The 12,923-nt window shown below is 45.9% G+C and overlaps 1 protein-coding gene across 4 annotated transcripts in view; it reads right to left on the reverse strand.

Annotated features, from left to right (window-relative positions):
* The window catches only part of LOC129859987 (dystrophin-like), a 70,969-nt gene that overhangs the window by 42,077 nt on the left and 15,969 nt on the right, over window positions 1-12,923 (reverse strand). Inside the window, exon 1 of one of the 4 annotated variants that reach the window (XM_055930292.1) lies at window positions 12,539-12,798. The exons of the other annotated variants lie outside the window; for them this stretch is intronic. Coding sequence (XP_055786267.1) covers window positions 12,539-12,558 — 20 coding nt within the window. The 5' untranslated portion in view covers window positions 12,559-12,798. Of the gene's footprint in view, window positions 1-12,538; window positions 12,799-12,923 lie in introns of those variants that run through there. 4 annotated transcript variants of the gene reach the window in all.

A 12,923-nucleotide genomic window follows, 5' to 3' on the forward strand; every position in this document is an offset into this window, starting at 1 on the left:
TGTGTGTGTGTGTGTGTGTGTGTGTGTGTGTGTGTGTGTGTGTGTCGGCAGTTAAACTGGCTAGCTGTTACATAATTCCACCTGCTTTTACAGTGACTCTGTGTCAAATCTCTTAGTCTAGCCAAAGTGTTAGCTACTAGTTACAGTACTACCTCTCTCCTCCACCTCCTCATCCACCTCTCCTCTCTTCCTCTCTTCTTCCTCTTCTCTCTTCCACCTACTCCTCCACCTCTCCATTCCTCTTTCTCCTTCTCCTATATCTCCCATCATCACACCTACTCCTCACCACTGCTGCCAGCTCAAAGTAGATTGAAGAAATGTGTGTGACCAGAATAGAACAGGAGTGGACAAGGGAGTGTATGAGGAAGTGTGTGACCAGAATAGAACAGGAGTGGGTAAGGGAGTGTATGAGGAAGTGTGTGACCAGAATAGAGCAGGAGTGGGTAAGGGAGTGTATGAGAAAGTGTGTGACCAGAATAGAGCAGGAGTGGGTAAGGGAGTGTATGAGGAAGTGTGTGACCAGAATAGAGCAGGAGTGGGTAAGGGAGTGTATGAGGAAGTGTGTGACCAGAATAGAGCAGGAGTGGGTAAGGGAGTGTATGAGGAAGTGTGTGACCAGAATAGAGCAGGAGTGGGTAAGGGAGTGTATGAGGAAGTGTGTGACCAGAATAGAGCAGGAGTGGGTAAGGGAGTGTATGAGGAAGTGTGTGACCAGAATAGAACAGGAGTGGGTAAGGGAGTGTATGAGGAAGTGTGTGTGACCAGAATAGAGCAGGAGTGGGTAAGGGAGTGTATGAGGAAGTGTGTGGAGACGTGATGCGTCAGAAGGTTTAGACAAGAAGTCAAGTCAATGTTACTTCCCAAATGACAAAAAATGACACAATGTTACGTCCCAAATGACCCTTTATTGTGCACTCCTTTTGACCAAGAGCGAATAGGGTGTAATTTGGGACGCATTTTAACCTCTAATTCCTCCCAAACCCGGATCCGGGAGCACCCCCATCAGTAAAAAAGCTGACTAGCATAGCCTAGCATAGCGTCACAAGTAAATACTAGCATCTAAATATCATTAAATCACAAGTCCAAGACACCAGATGAAAGATACACATCTTGTGAATCCAGCCATCATTTCTGATTTTTAAAATGTTTTACAGGGAAGACACAATATGTAAATCTATTAGCTAACCACGTTAGCAAAAGACACCACTTTTTTTACTCCACCAGTTTTTTACTCCATCAGTAGCTATCACAAATTCGACCAAATAAAGATATAAATAGCCACTAACCAAGAAACAACTTCATCAGATGACAGTCTGATAACATATTTATTGTATAGCATATGTTTTGTTAGAAAAATGTGCATATTTCAGGTATAAATCATAGTTTACCATTGCAGCCACCATCACAACTCTCACCAAAGCGACTAGAATAACTACAGAGAGCAACGTGTATTACCTAATTACTCATCATAAAACATTTCTTAAAAATACACAGCGTACAGCAAATGAAAGACACAGATCTTGTGAATCCAGCCAATATTTCAGATTTTTTAAGTGTTTTACAGCGAAAACACAATATAGCATTATATTAGCTTACCGCAATAGCAAACCACACAACAGCATTGATTCAAGCCAAAAATAGCGATAACGTATAACCCAGCAAAAGATATTAATTTTTTCACTGACCTGCTCAGAATTCTTCAGATGACAGTCCTATAACATCATATTACACAATGCATATAGAGTTTGTTCGAAAATGTGCATATTTAGCGGCACAAATCGTGGTTACACAATGAGAAAAGTAGCCAAGCTGCAAAGAAAATGTCAGGAGAAATCTTGGGAAAGGCACCTATTCTAATCGATAAGTAATCATAAACTTGACTAAAAAATACAGATTGGACAGCAAATGAAAGATAAATTAGTTCTTAATGCAATCGCTGTGTTAGATTTTTAAAATTAACCTTACTGCGCAATACAGCGTGCGCTAAAGCGAGACCGCACCGAAATTCATGGCGGAATTATTATTTGACATTTGTCAACATAAATACGAATTAACAGCATAAAGACTGCTTACTATTTGCTGAGCTTCCATCAGAATCTTGGGCAAGGTGTCCTTTCTCCAGAACAATTGTCTTTTGGTTGAAAGATGTCCTCTTCTCCTGTCGAAATAGCCGCTAACGTTAGCTATGTGCCGGAAAGGTGTCCAACTCCTGATAGCGCGTCACAAAGAAATCCCAGAAAATCGCAATAAACTGATATAAACTGCTATAAGTCGGTTTAAATTAACTACCTTATGATGTCTTTAACAACTATAACGAATAAAAACATGACCGGAGATATAGAACTGCTAAAACGAAAGCTTTGCAGGACGCCATTGTGATGTCCCTCTTGCGCCAGGCGCCCCGTTGAAAAGAACGGTACTTCCGTTCCACGGTCTTATATAGGGCCCCAGATGGTGCAATCCACTCCATTCAAATTATCACCGCTTACTGACATCTAGAGGAAGGCGTATGCAGTGCATGTAGCCCCATAGCTTACATGGGGACTTATAAACTGACCCTAGAACAGGGACCTCGATTTCAGAAATCTCACTTCCTGACAGGAAATGTGCTGCAGAATGAGTTCTGTTTCACTCAGAGAAATAATTAAAACGGTTTTAGAAACTAGAGAGTGTTTTCTATCCAATAGTAATAATAATATGCATATTGTACGAGCAAGAATTGAGTACGAGGCAGTTTAATTTGGGAACGAAATTATTACAAAGTGCAAATAGCACCCCCTATTGCCAAGAGGATCATTATTAAACAAATCAGAATATATTCTATATTTGAGATTCTTCTAAGTAGCCGCCCTTTGCCTTGATGACAGCTTTGCACACTCTTGGCATTCTCTCAACCAGCTTCATGAGGAATGCTTTTCTAACAGTTTTGAAGGAGTTCCCACATATGCTGAGCACTTGTTGGCTGCTTTTCCTTCACTCTGCGGTCCAACTCATCCCAATCCATCTCAATTCGGTTGAGGTCGGGTGGTTGTGGAGGCCAGGTCATCTGATGCAGCACTCCATCCCTCGCCATCAAGCGTTTTTTTCGACTACACTTGAAGAAACTTTCAAAGTTCTTCATGTCTGAAAGTAATGATGGACTGGCATTTCTCTTTGCTTACTTGAGCTGTTCTTGCCATAAAATGGACTTGGTCTTTTACCAAATAGGGCTATCTTCTGTATACTCCCCCTACCTTGTAACAACACAACTGATTGGCTCAAACACATTAAAACGTAAAGAAATTCCACAGATTAACTTTTAACAAATCACACCTGTTAATTGAAATTCATTCCAGGTGGCTACCTCATGAAGCTGGTTGAGAGAATGCCAAGAGTGTGCAAAGCTATCATCAAGGCAAAGGGTGGCTACCAATGTGACAGAGGAAACACAGTACAACTGGCAACCGTGTCAGCGTGCATGCGCCCAGGCCACCATAGAAGCTGCTAGCGCACGATGGTACAAGGACATCCCGGCAGGCCCTCCCCTAACCCGGACGACGCTGGGCCAAACCCTCCCCTAACCCGGACGACGCTGGGGCCAGACCCTCCCCTAACCCGGACGACGCTGGGCCAAACCCTCCCCTAACCCGGACGACGCTGGGCCAAACCCTCCCCTAACCCGGACGACGCTAGGCCAAATGTGCGCTACCTCTTGGATCTCCCGGTAGCGGCCCGGCTGTGACACTGCCCGGGATCGAACCCGGATCTGTAGTGACGCCTCTAGCACTGCGATGCAGAGCCTTAGACCGCTGTGCCACTCGGGAGGCCCCTTCCATAGTATGTTGATTAACCTGGTTGTTCATGTAGCAAAATCTTCTGCTGGCACACCCTGGCTATATAATGGTGTTATCTCACCAGCATTTAGGCTAAGTAACGGAATACCATCCCTGATTTGAAGGTGTGTCTCAGTGTATGCATGATGTCATAGCCACTCCTATAAAATGCTACTAGCCAATGTTTTCCCCGTGTAACCAGGTTGTCACATGGAGGGGAAAAGACGTCTTCCACAAGGCCTTGTAGTCTCCACTAGACATGTACATCCTGTATATAAATATGAAACACACCAGTACTAGTACTTTACATCACTATGAAGTGGAGAGTAATCCCATCAGGCATTTCCAGGAAGAGACTGATCCTCTCACCAATTCTATTTTTAAACATTCTATCAATTCTATGTTTATTCATGTCATTGTTATTAAAAGACGTTCAGTAGAGGCCAGAATGTCACGGTCGTGTGTAGAGACCAGAATGTCACGGTCGTGTGTAGAGGCCAGAATGTCACGGTCGTGTGTAGAGGCCAGAATGTCACGGTCGTGTGTAGAGGCCAGAATGTCACGGTCGTGTGTAGAGGCCAGAATGTCACGGTCGTGTGTAGAGGCCAGAATGTCACGGTCGTGTGTAGAAGCCAGAATGTCACGGTCGTGTGTAGAGGCCAGAATGTCACGGTCGTGTGTAGAGGCCAGAATGTCACGGTCGTGTGTAGAGGCCAGAATGTCACGGTCGTGTGTAGAGGCCAGAATGTCACGGTCGTGTGTAGAAGCCAGAATGTCACGGTCGTGTGTAGAGGCCAGAATGTCACGGTCGTGTGTAGAGGCCAGAATGTCACGGTCGTGTGTAGAGGCCAGAATGTCACGGTCGTGTGTAGAAGCCAGAATGTCACGGTCGTGTGTAGAGGCCAGAATGTCACGGTCGTGTGTAGAAGCCAGAATGTCACGGTCGTGTGTAGAGGCCAGAATGTCACGGTCGTGTGTAGAGGCCAGAATGTCACGGTCGTGTAAACTAGATAAACTAGAACACCCACATAGAAATAATAAACTAGAACACCCCCCAGTCACGCCCTGACCTACTACACCATAGAGAAACAATGGCTCTCTATGGTCAGGGCGTGACACAGAGTGAATGACTGAATGGTTTCCATAGAGACTATATTGAAGTAGGAGTATTCACGTTGCACTACTACTCTACTAATACTCTAGACTAGTGGAGCCTATAGGCTATGTTCTAAATGCTCTAAATGTTCTGAATGCTGATTGGCTGACAGACGTGGTATATCCGACCGTATTCCACGGGTATGACAAAATGTTTATTTTTACTGCTCTAATTACATTGGGAACCCGTTTATAATAGCAATAAGGCACCTCGGGGGTTTGTGGTATGTCGGCAATATACCACGGCTAAGGGCTGTATCCAGGCACTCAACGGTGCGTCGCGCTTAAGAACAGCCCTTAGCCGTGGTATATTGGCGACATACCCCCGAGGTGCCTTATTGCCGTTGGCCATATACCACAAACCCCCGAGGTGCCTTATTGTCGTTGGCCATATACTACAAACCCCTGAGGTGCCTTATTGTCGTTGGCCATATACCACAAACCCCCGAGGTGCCTTATTGCCGTTGGCCATATACCACAAACCCCCGAGGTGCCTTAATGCCGTTGGCCATATACCACAGACCCCCGAGGTGCCTTATTGCCGTTGGCCATATACCACAGACCCCCGAGGTGCCTTAATGCCGTTGGCCATATACCACAAACCCCCGAGGTGCCTTATTGCCGTTGGCCATATACCACAAACCCCCGAGGTGCCTTAATGCCGTTGGCCATATACCACAAACCCCCGAGGTGCCTTATTGCCGTTGGCCATATACCACAAACCCCCGAGGTGCCTTAATGCCGTTGGCCATATACCACAGACCCCCGAGGTGCCTTATTGCCGTTGGCCATATACCACAGACCCCCGAGGTGCCTTAATGCCGTTGGCCATATACCACAAACCCCCGAGGTGCCTTAATGCCGTTGGCCATATACCACAGACCCCCGAGGTGCCTTATTGCCGTTGGCCATATACCACAAACCCCCGAGGTGCCTTATTGCCGTTGGCCATATACCACAAACCCCCGAGGTGCCTTATTGCTTAAGTGGCTCCTTTGACCCCAACCCTGTTTTGAGGACCACCTTAAACCAAGACAGATGTGAGAACACATGATAATACCATAGGAATCTCTTCAAGACAGTTAACCAGCTGATATGTCTAGTCTAACTCTAAAACAACAGTTAACCAGCTGATATGTCTAGTCTAACTCTAAAATAACAGTTAACCAGCTGATATGTCTAGTCTAACTCTAACAGTTAACCAGCTGATATGTCTAGTCTAACTCTAAAATAACAGTTAACCAGCTGATATGTCTAGTCTAACTCTAAAACAACAGTTAACCAGCTGATATGTCTAGTCTAACTCTAAAATAACAGTTAACCAGCTGCTATGTCTAGTCTAACTCTAACAGTTAACCAGCTGATATGTCTAGTCTAACTCTAACAGTTAACCAGCTGATATGTCTAGTCTAACTCTAACAGTTAACCAGCTGATATGTCTAGTCTAACTCTAACAGTTAACCAGCTGATATGTCTAGTCTAACTCTAAAATAACAGTTAACCAGCTGATATGTCTAGTCTAACTCTAAAACAACAGTTAACCAGCTGATATGTCTAGTCTAACTCTAACAGTTAACCAGCTGATATGTCTAGTCTAACTCTAAAACAACAGTTAACCAGCTGATATGTCTAGTCTAACTCTAACAGTTAACCAGCTGATATGTCTAGTCTAACTCTAACAGTTAACCAGCTGATATGTCTAGTCTAACTCTAACAGTTAACCAGCTGATATGTCTAGTCTAACTCTAACAGTTAACCAGCTGATATGTCTAGTCTAACTCTAAAATAACAGTTAACCAGCTGATATGTCTAGTCTAACTCTAAAATAACAGCAGTGTAATGATCCTAATAAACCTGCCATGCAAACTGTAGCTACTGTGAGACTAGAGCATGGCACAGTGTGTGTGTGTGTGTGTGTGTGTGTGTGTGTGTGTGTGTGTGTGTGTGTGTGTGTGTGTGTGTGTGTGTGTGTGTGTGTGTGTGTGTGTGTGTGTGTGTGTGTGTGTGTGTGTGTGTGTGTGTAGCAGCACACTAGAGCTAGAGCGAGATTCATTATTCATGCTGTGTCCTTTCTGTGACCAGGAATCTGTGTCTCTTTGAGATGTCAACCCCTTTTACTAGAAAGACCTGCCTGCCTGTCTGCCCGCTGTAATCCAGTAGGACCCCTGTCTGCCCGCTGTAATCCAGTAGGTCTCCTGTCTGCCCGCTGTAATCCAGTAGGTTTCCTGCCTGCCCGCTGTCATCCAGTAGATTTCCTGTCTGCCCGCTGTAATCCAGTAGGACCCCTGTCTGCCCGCTGTAATCCAGTAGGTCTCCTGTCTGCCCGCTGTAATCCAGTAGGTTTCCTGTCTGCCCGCTGTAATCCAGTAGGACCCCTGTCTGCCCGCTGTAATCCAGTAGGTCTCCTGTCTGTCCGCTGTAATCCAGTAGGACCCCTGTCTGTCTGCTGTAATCCAGTAGGTCTCCTGTCTGCCCGCTGTAATCCAGTAGGACCCCTGTCTGCCCACTGTAATCCAGTAGGTCTCCTGTCTGCCCGCTGTCATCCAGTAGTTCCTGTCTGCCCGCTGTCATCCAGTAGGTCTCCTGTCTGCCCGCTGTAATCCAGTAGGTCTCCTGTCTGCCCGCTGTCATCCAGTAGGTTTCCTGTCTGCCCGCTGTAAACCAGTAGGTCTCCTGTCTGCCCGCTGTAATCCAGTAGGTTTCCTGTCTGCCCGATGTCATCCAGTAGGTTTCCTGTCTGCCCGCTGTCATCCAGTAGGTCTCCTGTCTGCCCGCTGTCATCCAGTAGGTTTCCTGTCTGCCCGCTGTCATCCAGTAGGTCTCTTCTCTTCCCGCTGTCATCCAGTAGGTCTCCTGTCTGCCCGCTGTCATCCAGTAGGTTTCCTGTCTGTCTGCTGTAATCCAGTAGGTCTCTTCTCTGCCCGCTGTAATCCAGTAGGTCTCCTGTCTGCCTGCTGTAATCCAGTAGGTCTCCTGTCTGCTGTAATCTAGTAGGTCTCCTGTCTGCCCGCTGTCATCCAGTAGGTCTCCTGTCTGTCTGCTGTAATCCAGTAGGTCTCCTGTCTGCTGTAATCCAATAGGTCTCCTGTCTGCTGTAATCCAGTAGGTCTCCTGTCTGCCTGCTGTAATCCAGTAGGTCTCCTGTCTGCTGTAATCCAGTAGGTCTCCTGTCTGCTGTAATCCAGTAGGTTTCCTGTCTGCCCGCTGTAATCCAGTAGGTCTCTTCTCTTCCCACTGTAATCCAGTAGGTCTCTTCTCTTCCCACTGTAATCCAGTAGTTCTCTTCTCTTCCCACTGTAATGCAGTAGGTCTCCTGTCTGCCCGCTGTAATCCAGTAGGTCTCTTCTCTTCCCACTGTAATCCAGTAGGTCTCTTCTCTTCCCACTGTAATCCAGTAGGTCTCTTCTCTGCCCGCTGTAATCCAGTAGGTTTCCTGTCTGCTGTAATCCAGTAGGTCTCCTGTCTGCTGTAATCCAGTAGGTCTCCTGTCTGCTGTAATCCAGTAGGTCTCCTGTCTGCTGTAATCCAGTAGGTCTCTTCTCTGCCCGCTGTCATCCAGTAGGTTTCCTGTCTGCTGTAATCCAGTAGGTCTCCTGTCTGCTGTCATCCAGTAGGTCTCCTGTCTGCCTGCTGTCATCCAGTAGGTCTCCTGTCTGCCCGCTGTCATCCAGTAGGTCTCCTGTCTGCTGTAATCCAGTAGGTCTCCTGTCTGCTGTAATCCAGTAGGTCTCCTGTCTGCCCGCTGTCATCCAGTAGGTCTCCTGTCTGCTGTAATCCAGTAGGTCTCCTGTCTGCTGTAATCCAGTAGGTCTCCTGTCTGCTGTAATCCAGTAGGTCTCCTGTCTGTCCGCTGTCATCCAGTAGGTCTCCTGTCTGCTGTAATCCAGTAGGTCTCCTGTCTGCTGTAATCCAGTAGGTCTCCTGTCTGCTGTAATCCAGTAGGTCTCCTGTCTGCTGTAATCCAGTAGGTCTCCTGTCTGCTGTAATCCAGTAGGTCTCCTGTCTGTCCGCTGTCATCCAGTAGGTCTCCTGTCTGCTGTAATCCAGTAGGTCTCCTGTCTGCTGTAATCCAGTAGGTCTCCTGTCTGCTGTAATCCAGTAGGTCTCCTGTCTGTCCGCTGTCATCTAGTAGGTCTCCTGTCTGCTGTAATCCAGTAGGTCTCCTGTCTGCTGTAATCCAGTAGGTCTCCTGTCTGCTGTAATCCAGTAGGTCTCCTGTCTGCTGTAATCCAGTAGGTCTCCTGTCTGCTGTAATCCAGTAGGTCTCTTGTCTGCCCGCTGTAATAAAGTAGGTCTTCTTCTGTATGTCATCATGTAAATATTGTACTGAAGCGGACATATTGGATCTGCTGCTGCTATTGCTGAGGAGAAACTCTTGTCAATTATCCAGAGCTTGTTTTAGCTCAATCCAAGATTATCATGTAACATTTTATTTAACCTTTATTTGACTAGGCAAGTCAGTTAAGAACAAAATCTTATTTACAATGACTGCCTACCCCGGCCAAACCTGGACGACGCTGGGCCAATTGTGTGCCGCCCTATGGGACTCTCAATCACGTCCGGTTGTGATACAGCTTGGAATGGAACCAGGGTCTGTAGTGACGCATCTAGCACTGAGATGCAGTGCTTTAGACCGCTGCTTTCTGGATTGTGTCAAGATCATCATGTAACCAAGTGGTTTCCAACCAGGGGTACTAGGACTCCTGGGGGTACTTGGCCTTTCCACACGGGCTACTTGAGAAGACTCATGAGGCCATAGGCCTACTGGTAAAATGCACATGAGGGGTACGCCAGGCAGAGCAGAATTCAATTGGTGGAACAGTAACCGAAAAAGGTTGGGAACCACAGACGTAACCTTTCAAAGGCTTTTTGTTTTGGGTTCTTGCAGGTGCAACCACACTTGAAGTGTGTCACTGTGGGATGAAGCAGCATTTACCTGGTAATAATGCAGTATGAAGGGAGACTGAGAGGTAACTACTGGCCTGGCCGCGGGAAGATGTTTTGCCATGGGGGGGTGGGGGGGGGGGGGATTTTTCTCTGTACTGGAGTAATAAAGGCCTGGTACAATAATTTGGTGAAATTATAAAAAGAATGTAATAAATTGTGATTTACCAGGGGGTTCTACAGCCCCCTTACTTCCTACAACTAGGACCACAGGGCTACCTTCACCTTGTCAAGTGTGATCAAACACCCTTTAGGGAAACAAAGTAGCTCTTGTTTATGAATCCCAAAGAAAAATAAGTCCTTATTGAGTAATTGATATGTAATAACTAATTGACCATGTCATCGTAGCAGTCAGCTCCACCAGCCGGAGACCACACCCATGTGAGAGACCACACCCATATGAGAGACCACACCCATATGAGAGACCACACCCATGTCCACAGACAGGTGAGAGACCACACCCATGTCCACAGACAGGTGAGAGACCACACCCCTCAAAATGTGTTCAGGTAAGAATGATGTTATGTTATATCAGTGGGATAAATTGATGTCCTATCCTACTTCATAAAATGTACACCCTTGACTACACACACACACAGGTCTTAATATGTCTTAATATATCTCTCTGGTCACCCCCAAAACCAATTCCTCCTTTGGTCGTCTTTCCTTACAGTTCTCTGCTGCCAATAACTGGAACGAACTACAAAAATCTGTGAAACTGGAAACACATATCTCCCTCACTAGCTTTAAGCACCAGCTGTCAGAGCAGCTCACAGATTACTGCACCTGTACATAGCCCATCTATAATTTAGCCCAAACAACTACCCCTTCCCCTACTTTATTTATTTTGCTCCTTTGCAGCCCATTATTTCTGTTTCTACTTTGCACATTCTTCCACTGCAAATCTACCATTCCAGTGTTTTACTTGCTATATTGTATTTACTTCACCACCATGGTCTTTTTTTGCCTTTACCTCCCTTATCTCACCTCATTTGCTCACATTGTATATAGACTTATTTTTCTACTGTATTACTGACTGTATGTTTGTTTTACTCCATGTGTAACTCTGTGTGGTTGTATGTGTGGAACTGCTTTGCTTTATCTTGGCCAGGTCGCAATTGTAAATGAGAACTTGTTCTCAACTAGTGTACCTGGTTAAATAAAGGTGAAATAAAAATAAATAAATACATGTGTGAAGACGCTGTCACAAGTTTGAAGAAATGTTTGAATGACTCACATGGAATCTCAATAATTCATAATAGAAGGTTTCATTTTTCCCATAAATGTGAAATATGAAGTGTGCATCATTTATGGTTCTTGCATTAATAAAATAGCTAATCTTTAACCCCAATACATGCTGTCATAGACGGTATTATAAATAGCACACAGCAATAAGTGTCTTACTAATGACAAGTAGTCCTGTATTGTAGCTCAAACCCTTACTGTGAATTATAAACCTCCACAATCCACACACTCATTGATATATGATCCTTATACACACACACACACACACACACACACACACACACACACACACACACACACACACACACAAACGACAGAAGAATACCCAAACGTGCCTAGGCACATCAAACTCTTCCAAGTCGAGGTGAACGAAAAGAAAGGCAGAGAAAAGCAAGATGCGTTTTGGATCTCACGCTCGAGCTGTATTTTGTCACGCGCGCACGCGCGCCCACACACACACATTACACGCACAAAACCTGCAGTCACATTTCTGTCCAGAAATCTGCACCCGCCCCCGATTCCTCGCACACATTTCACGACTACAATCATATGTTTTATCAACGGTATAAACAGTGCATATAAATGTAATGCATTTATTTATGTGATAATAACAGTGAACATCCGTTCTTCATTCATTGCTCAGAGAGAGACTACCCTCGTGATTGAGTACCATCAGGGCGATTGGAAATGTTGACCGCTGCTCAGCTCAGCACCTTTTTATAAGGCCGTCTGCAAACAATGAACGGCCCATCTCGGGTTGACAACACCAAACAGGCAAATATACCGCGCGCACAATTGCACTAAATTGCAGAAACAATCCCCCTGAAATCAGCCTTGCTATCACACCAAGGTGATATTTACCCTCTGTGTGTGTGAAGGAATGCTCGACGGACGCAGTGACTGTGGCGAGAAGAAGACAGGGAGATGTTCTATGAAATAAAACAGTTAACGCACACAGATAATAAATAATGATAGGAAATAATTAAATAAAACGTTGAAAAGCAAGCTGCATGACGAATTCTCCTCCAAAACCTCCATTATCGAAGGGATTCGGGACAATCATGTCGATATGCCGGTTAGAGGGCCATAAACACCCCGGATCCTGTCGCCCTAGCGGGGGACAGGACGCTTTGTAGTCCTTCCGAACACCTGCTGGGTTTGGCTAGCTTAGCTTTAGATAACACCACCTCATCTGCTGGCTGCTACTGCTTACTCTGCCTCTCTGTGGTGAACACTACCCAAGCAGCCTGTCTCTGCCTCCTTTCCACTGCGTCCTCTGTACACTGCTTGCTAGGCACGCCAGCACATTGTCACAGGCAGCACACAGGCAGTAGCCGAATCTACCATACTGCATTCATTCTGTAGATGCATTGCCCACTTACTTTCGTAGCTGCTCCCTCATCTCTTGCCGTTTTAATCGCAGATCCAAGTGTTATTTAGAAAAGCCCCAAACACGGCGGATTCCGAACAGTGATGGCAATCCTCGAACCGTCCTCTGTGGGAGAAACGTCCGATCTAACCGTGTTCCGTTCCCGCAAGCAGTTCACAGAGGCTGGCTTCTCCGCTGTGCTGGCCAGACTAGGCGGAGCTATGATTCCTGCTGCCTCCCTTCCCCCATCCTATTCAATAAGGAGCTCTCTCCTGCTCAGCTGAGAGAGGGAGATATTTTCTTTTTCTTTTTTTGATTGAGGAGAGAGGGCGTTTCTTCAGTGCAAGGACTTTAATCCAGAGTTTATAAAGTAGATATTGTAGTCCACCAGAATGTTC

The sequence above is a fragment of the Salvelinus fontinalis genome, chromosome 7 (genome assembly GCF_029448725.1).
Source record: "Salvelinus fontinalis isolate EN_2023a chromosome 7, ASM2944872v1, whole genome shotgun sequence".
NCBI lineage: Eukaryota > Metazoa > Chordata > Actinopteri > Salmoniformes > Salmonidae > Salvelinus > Salvelinus fontinalis.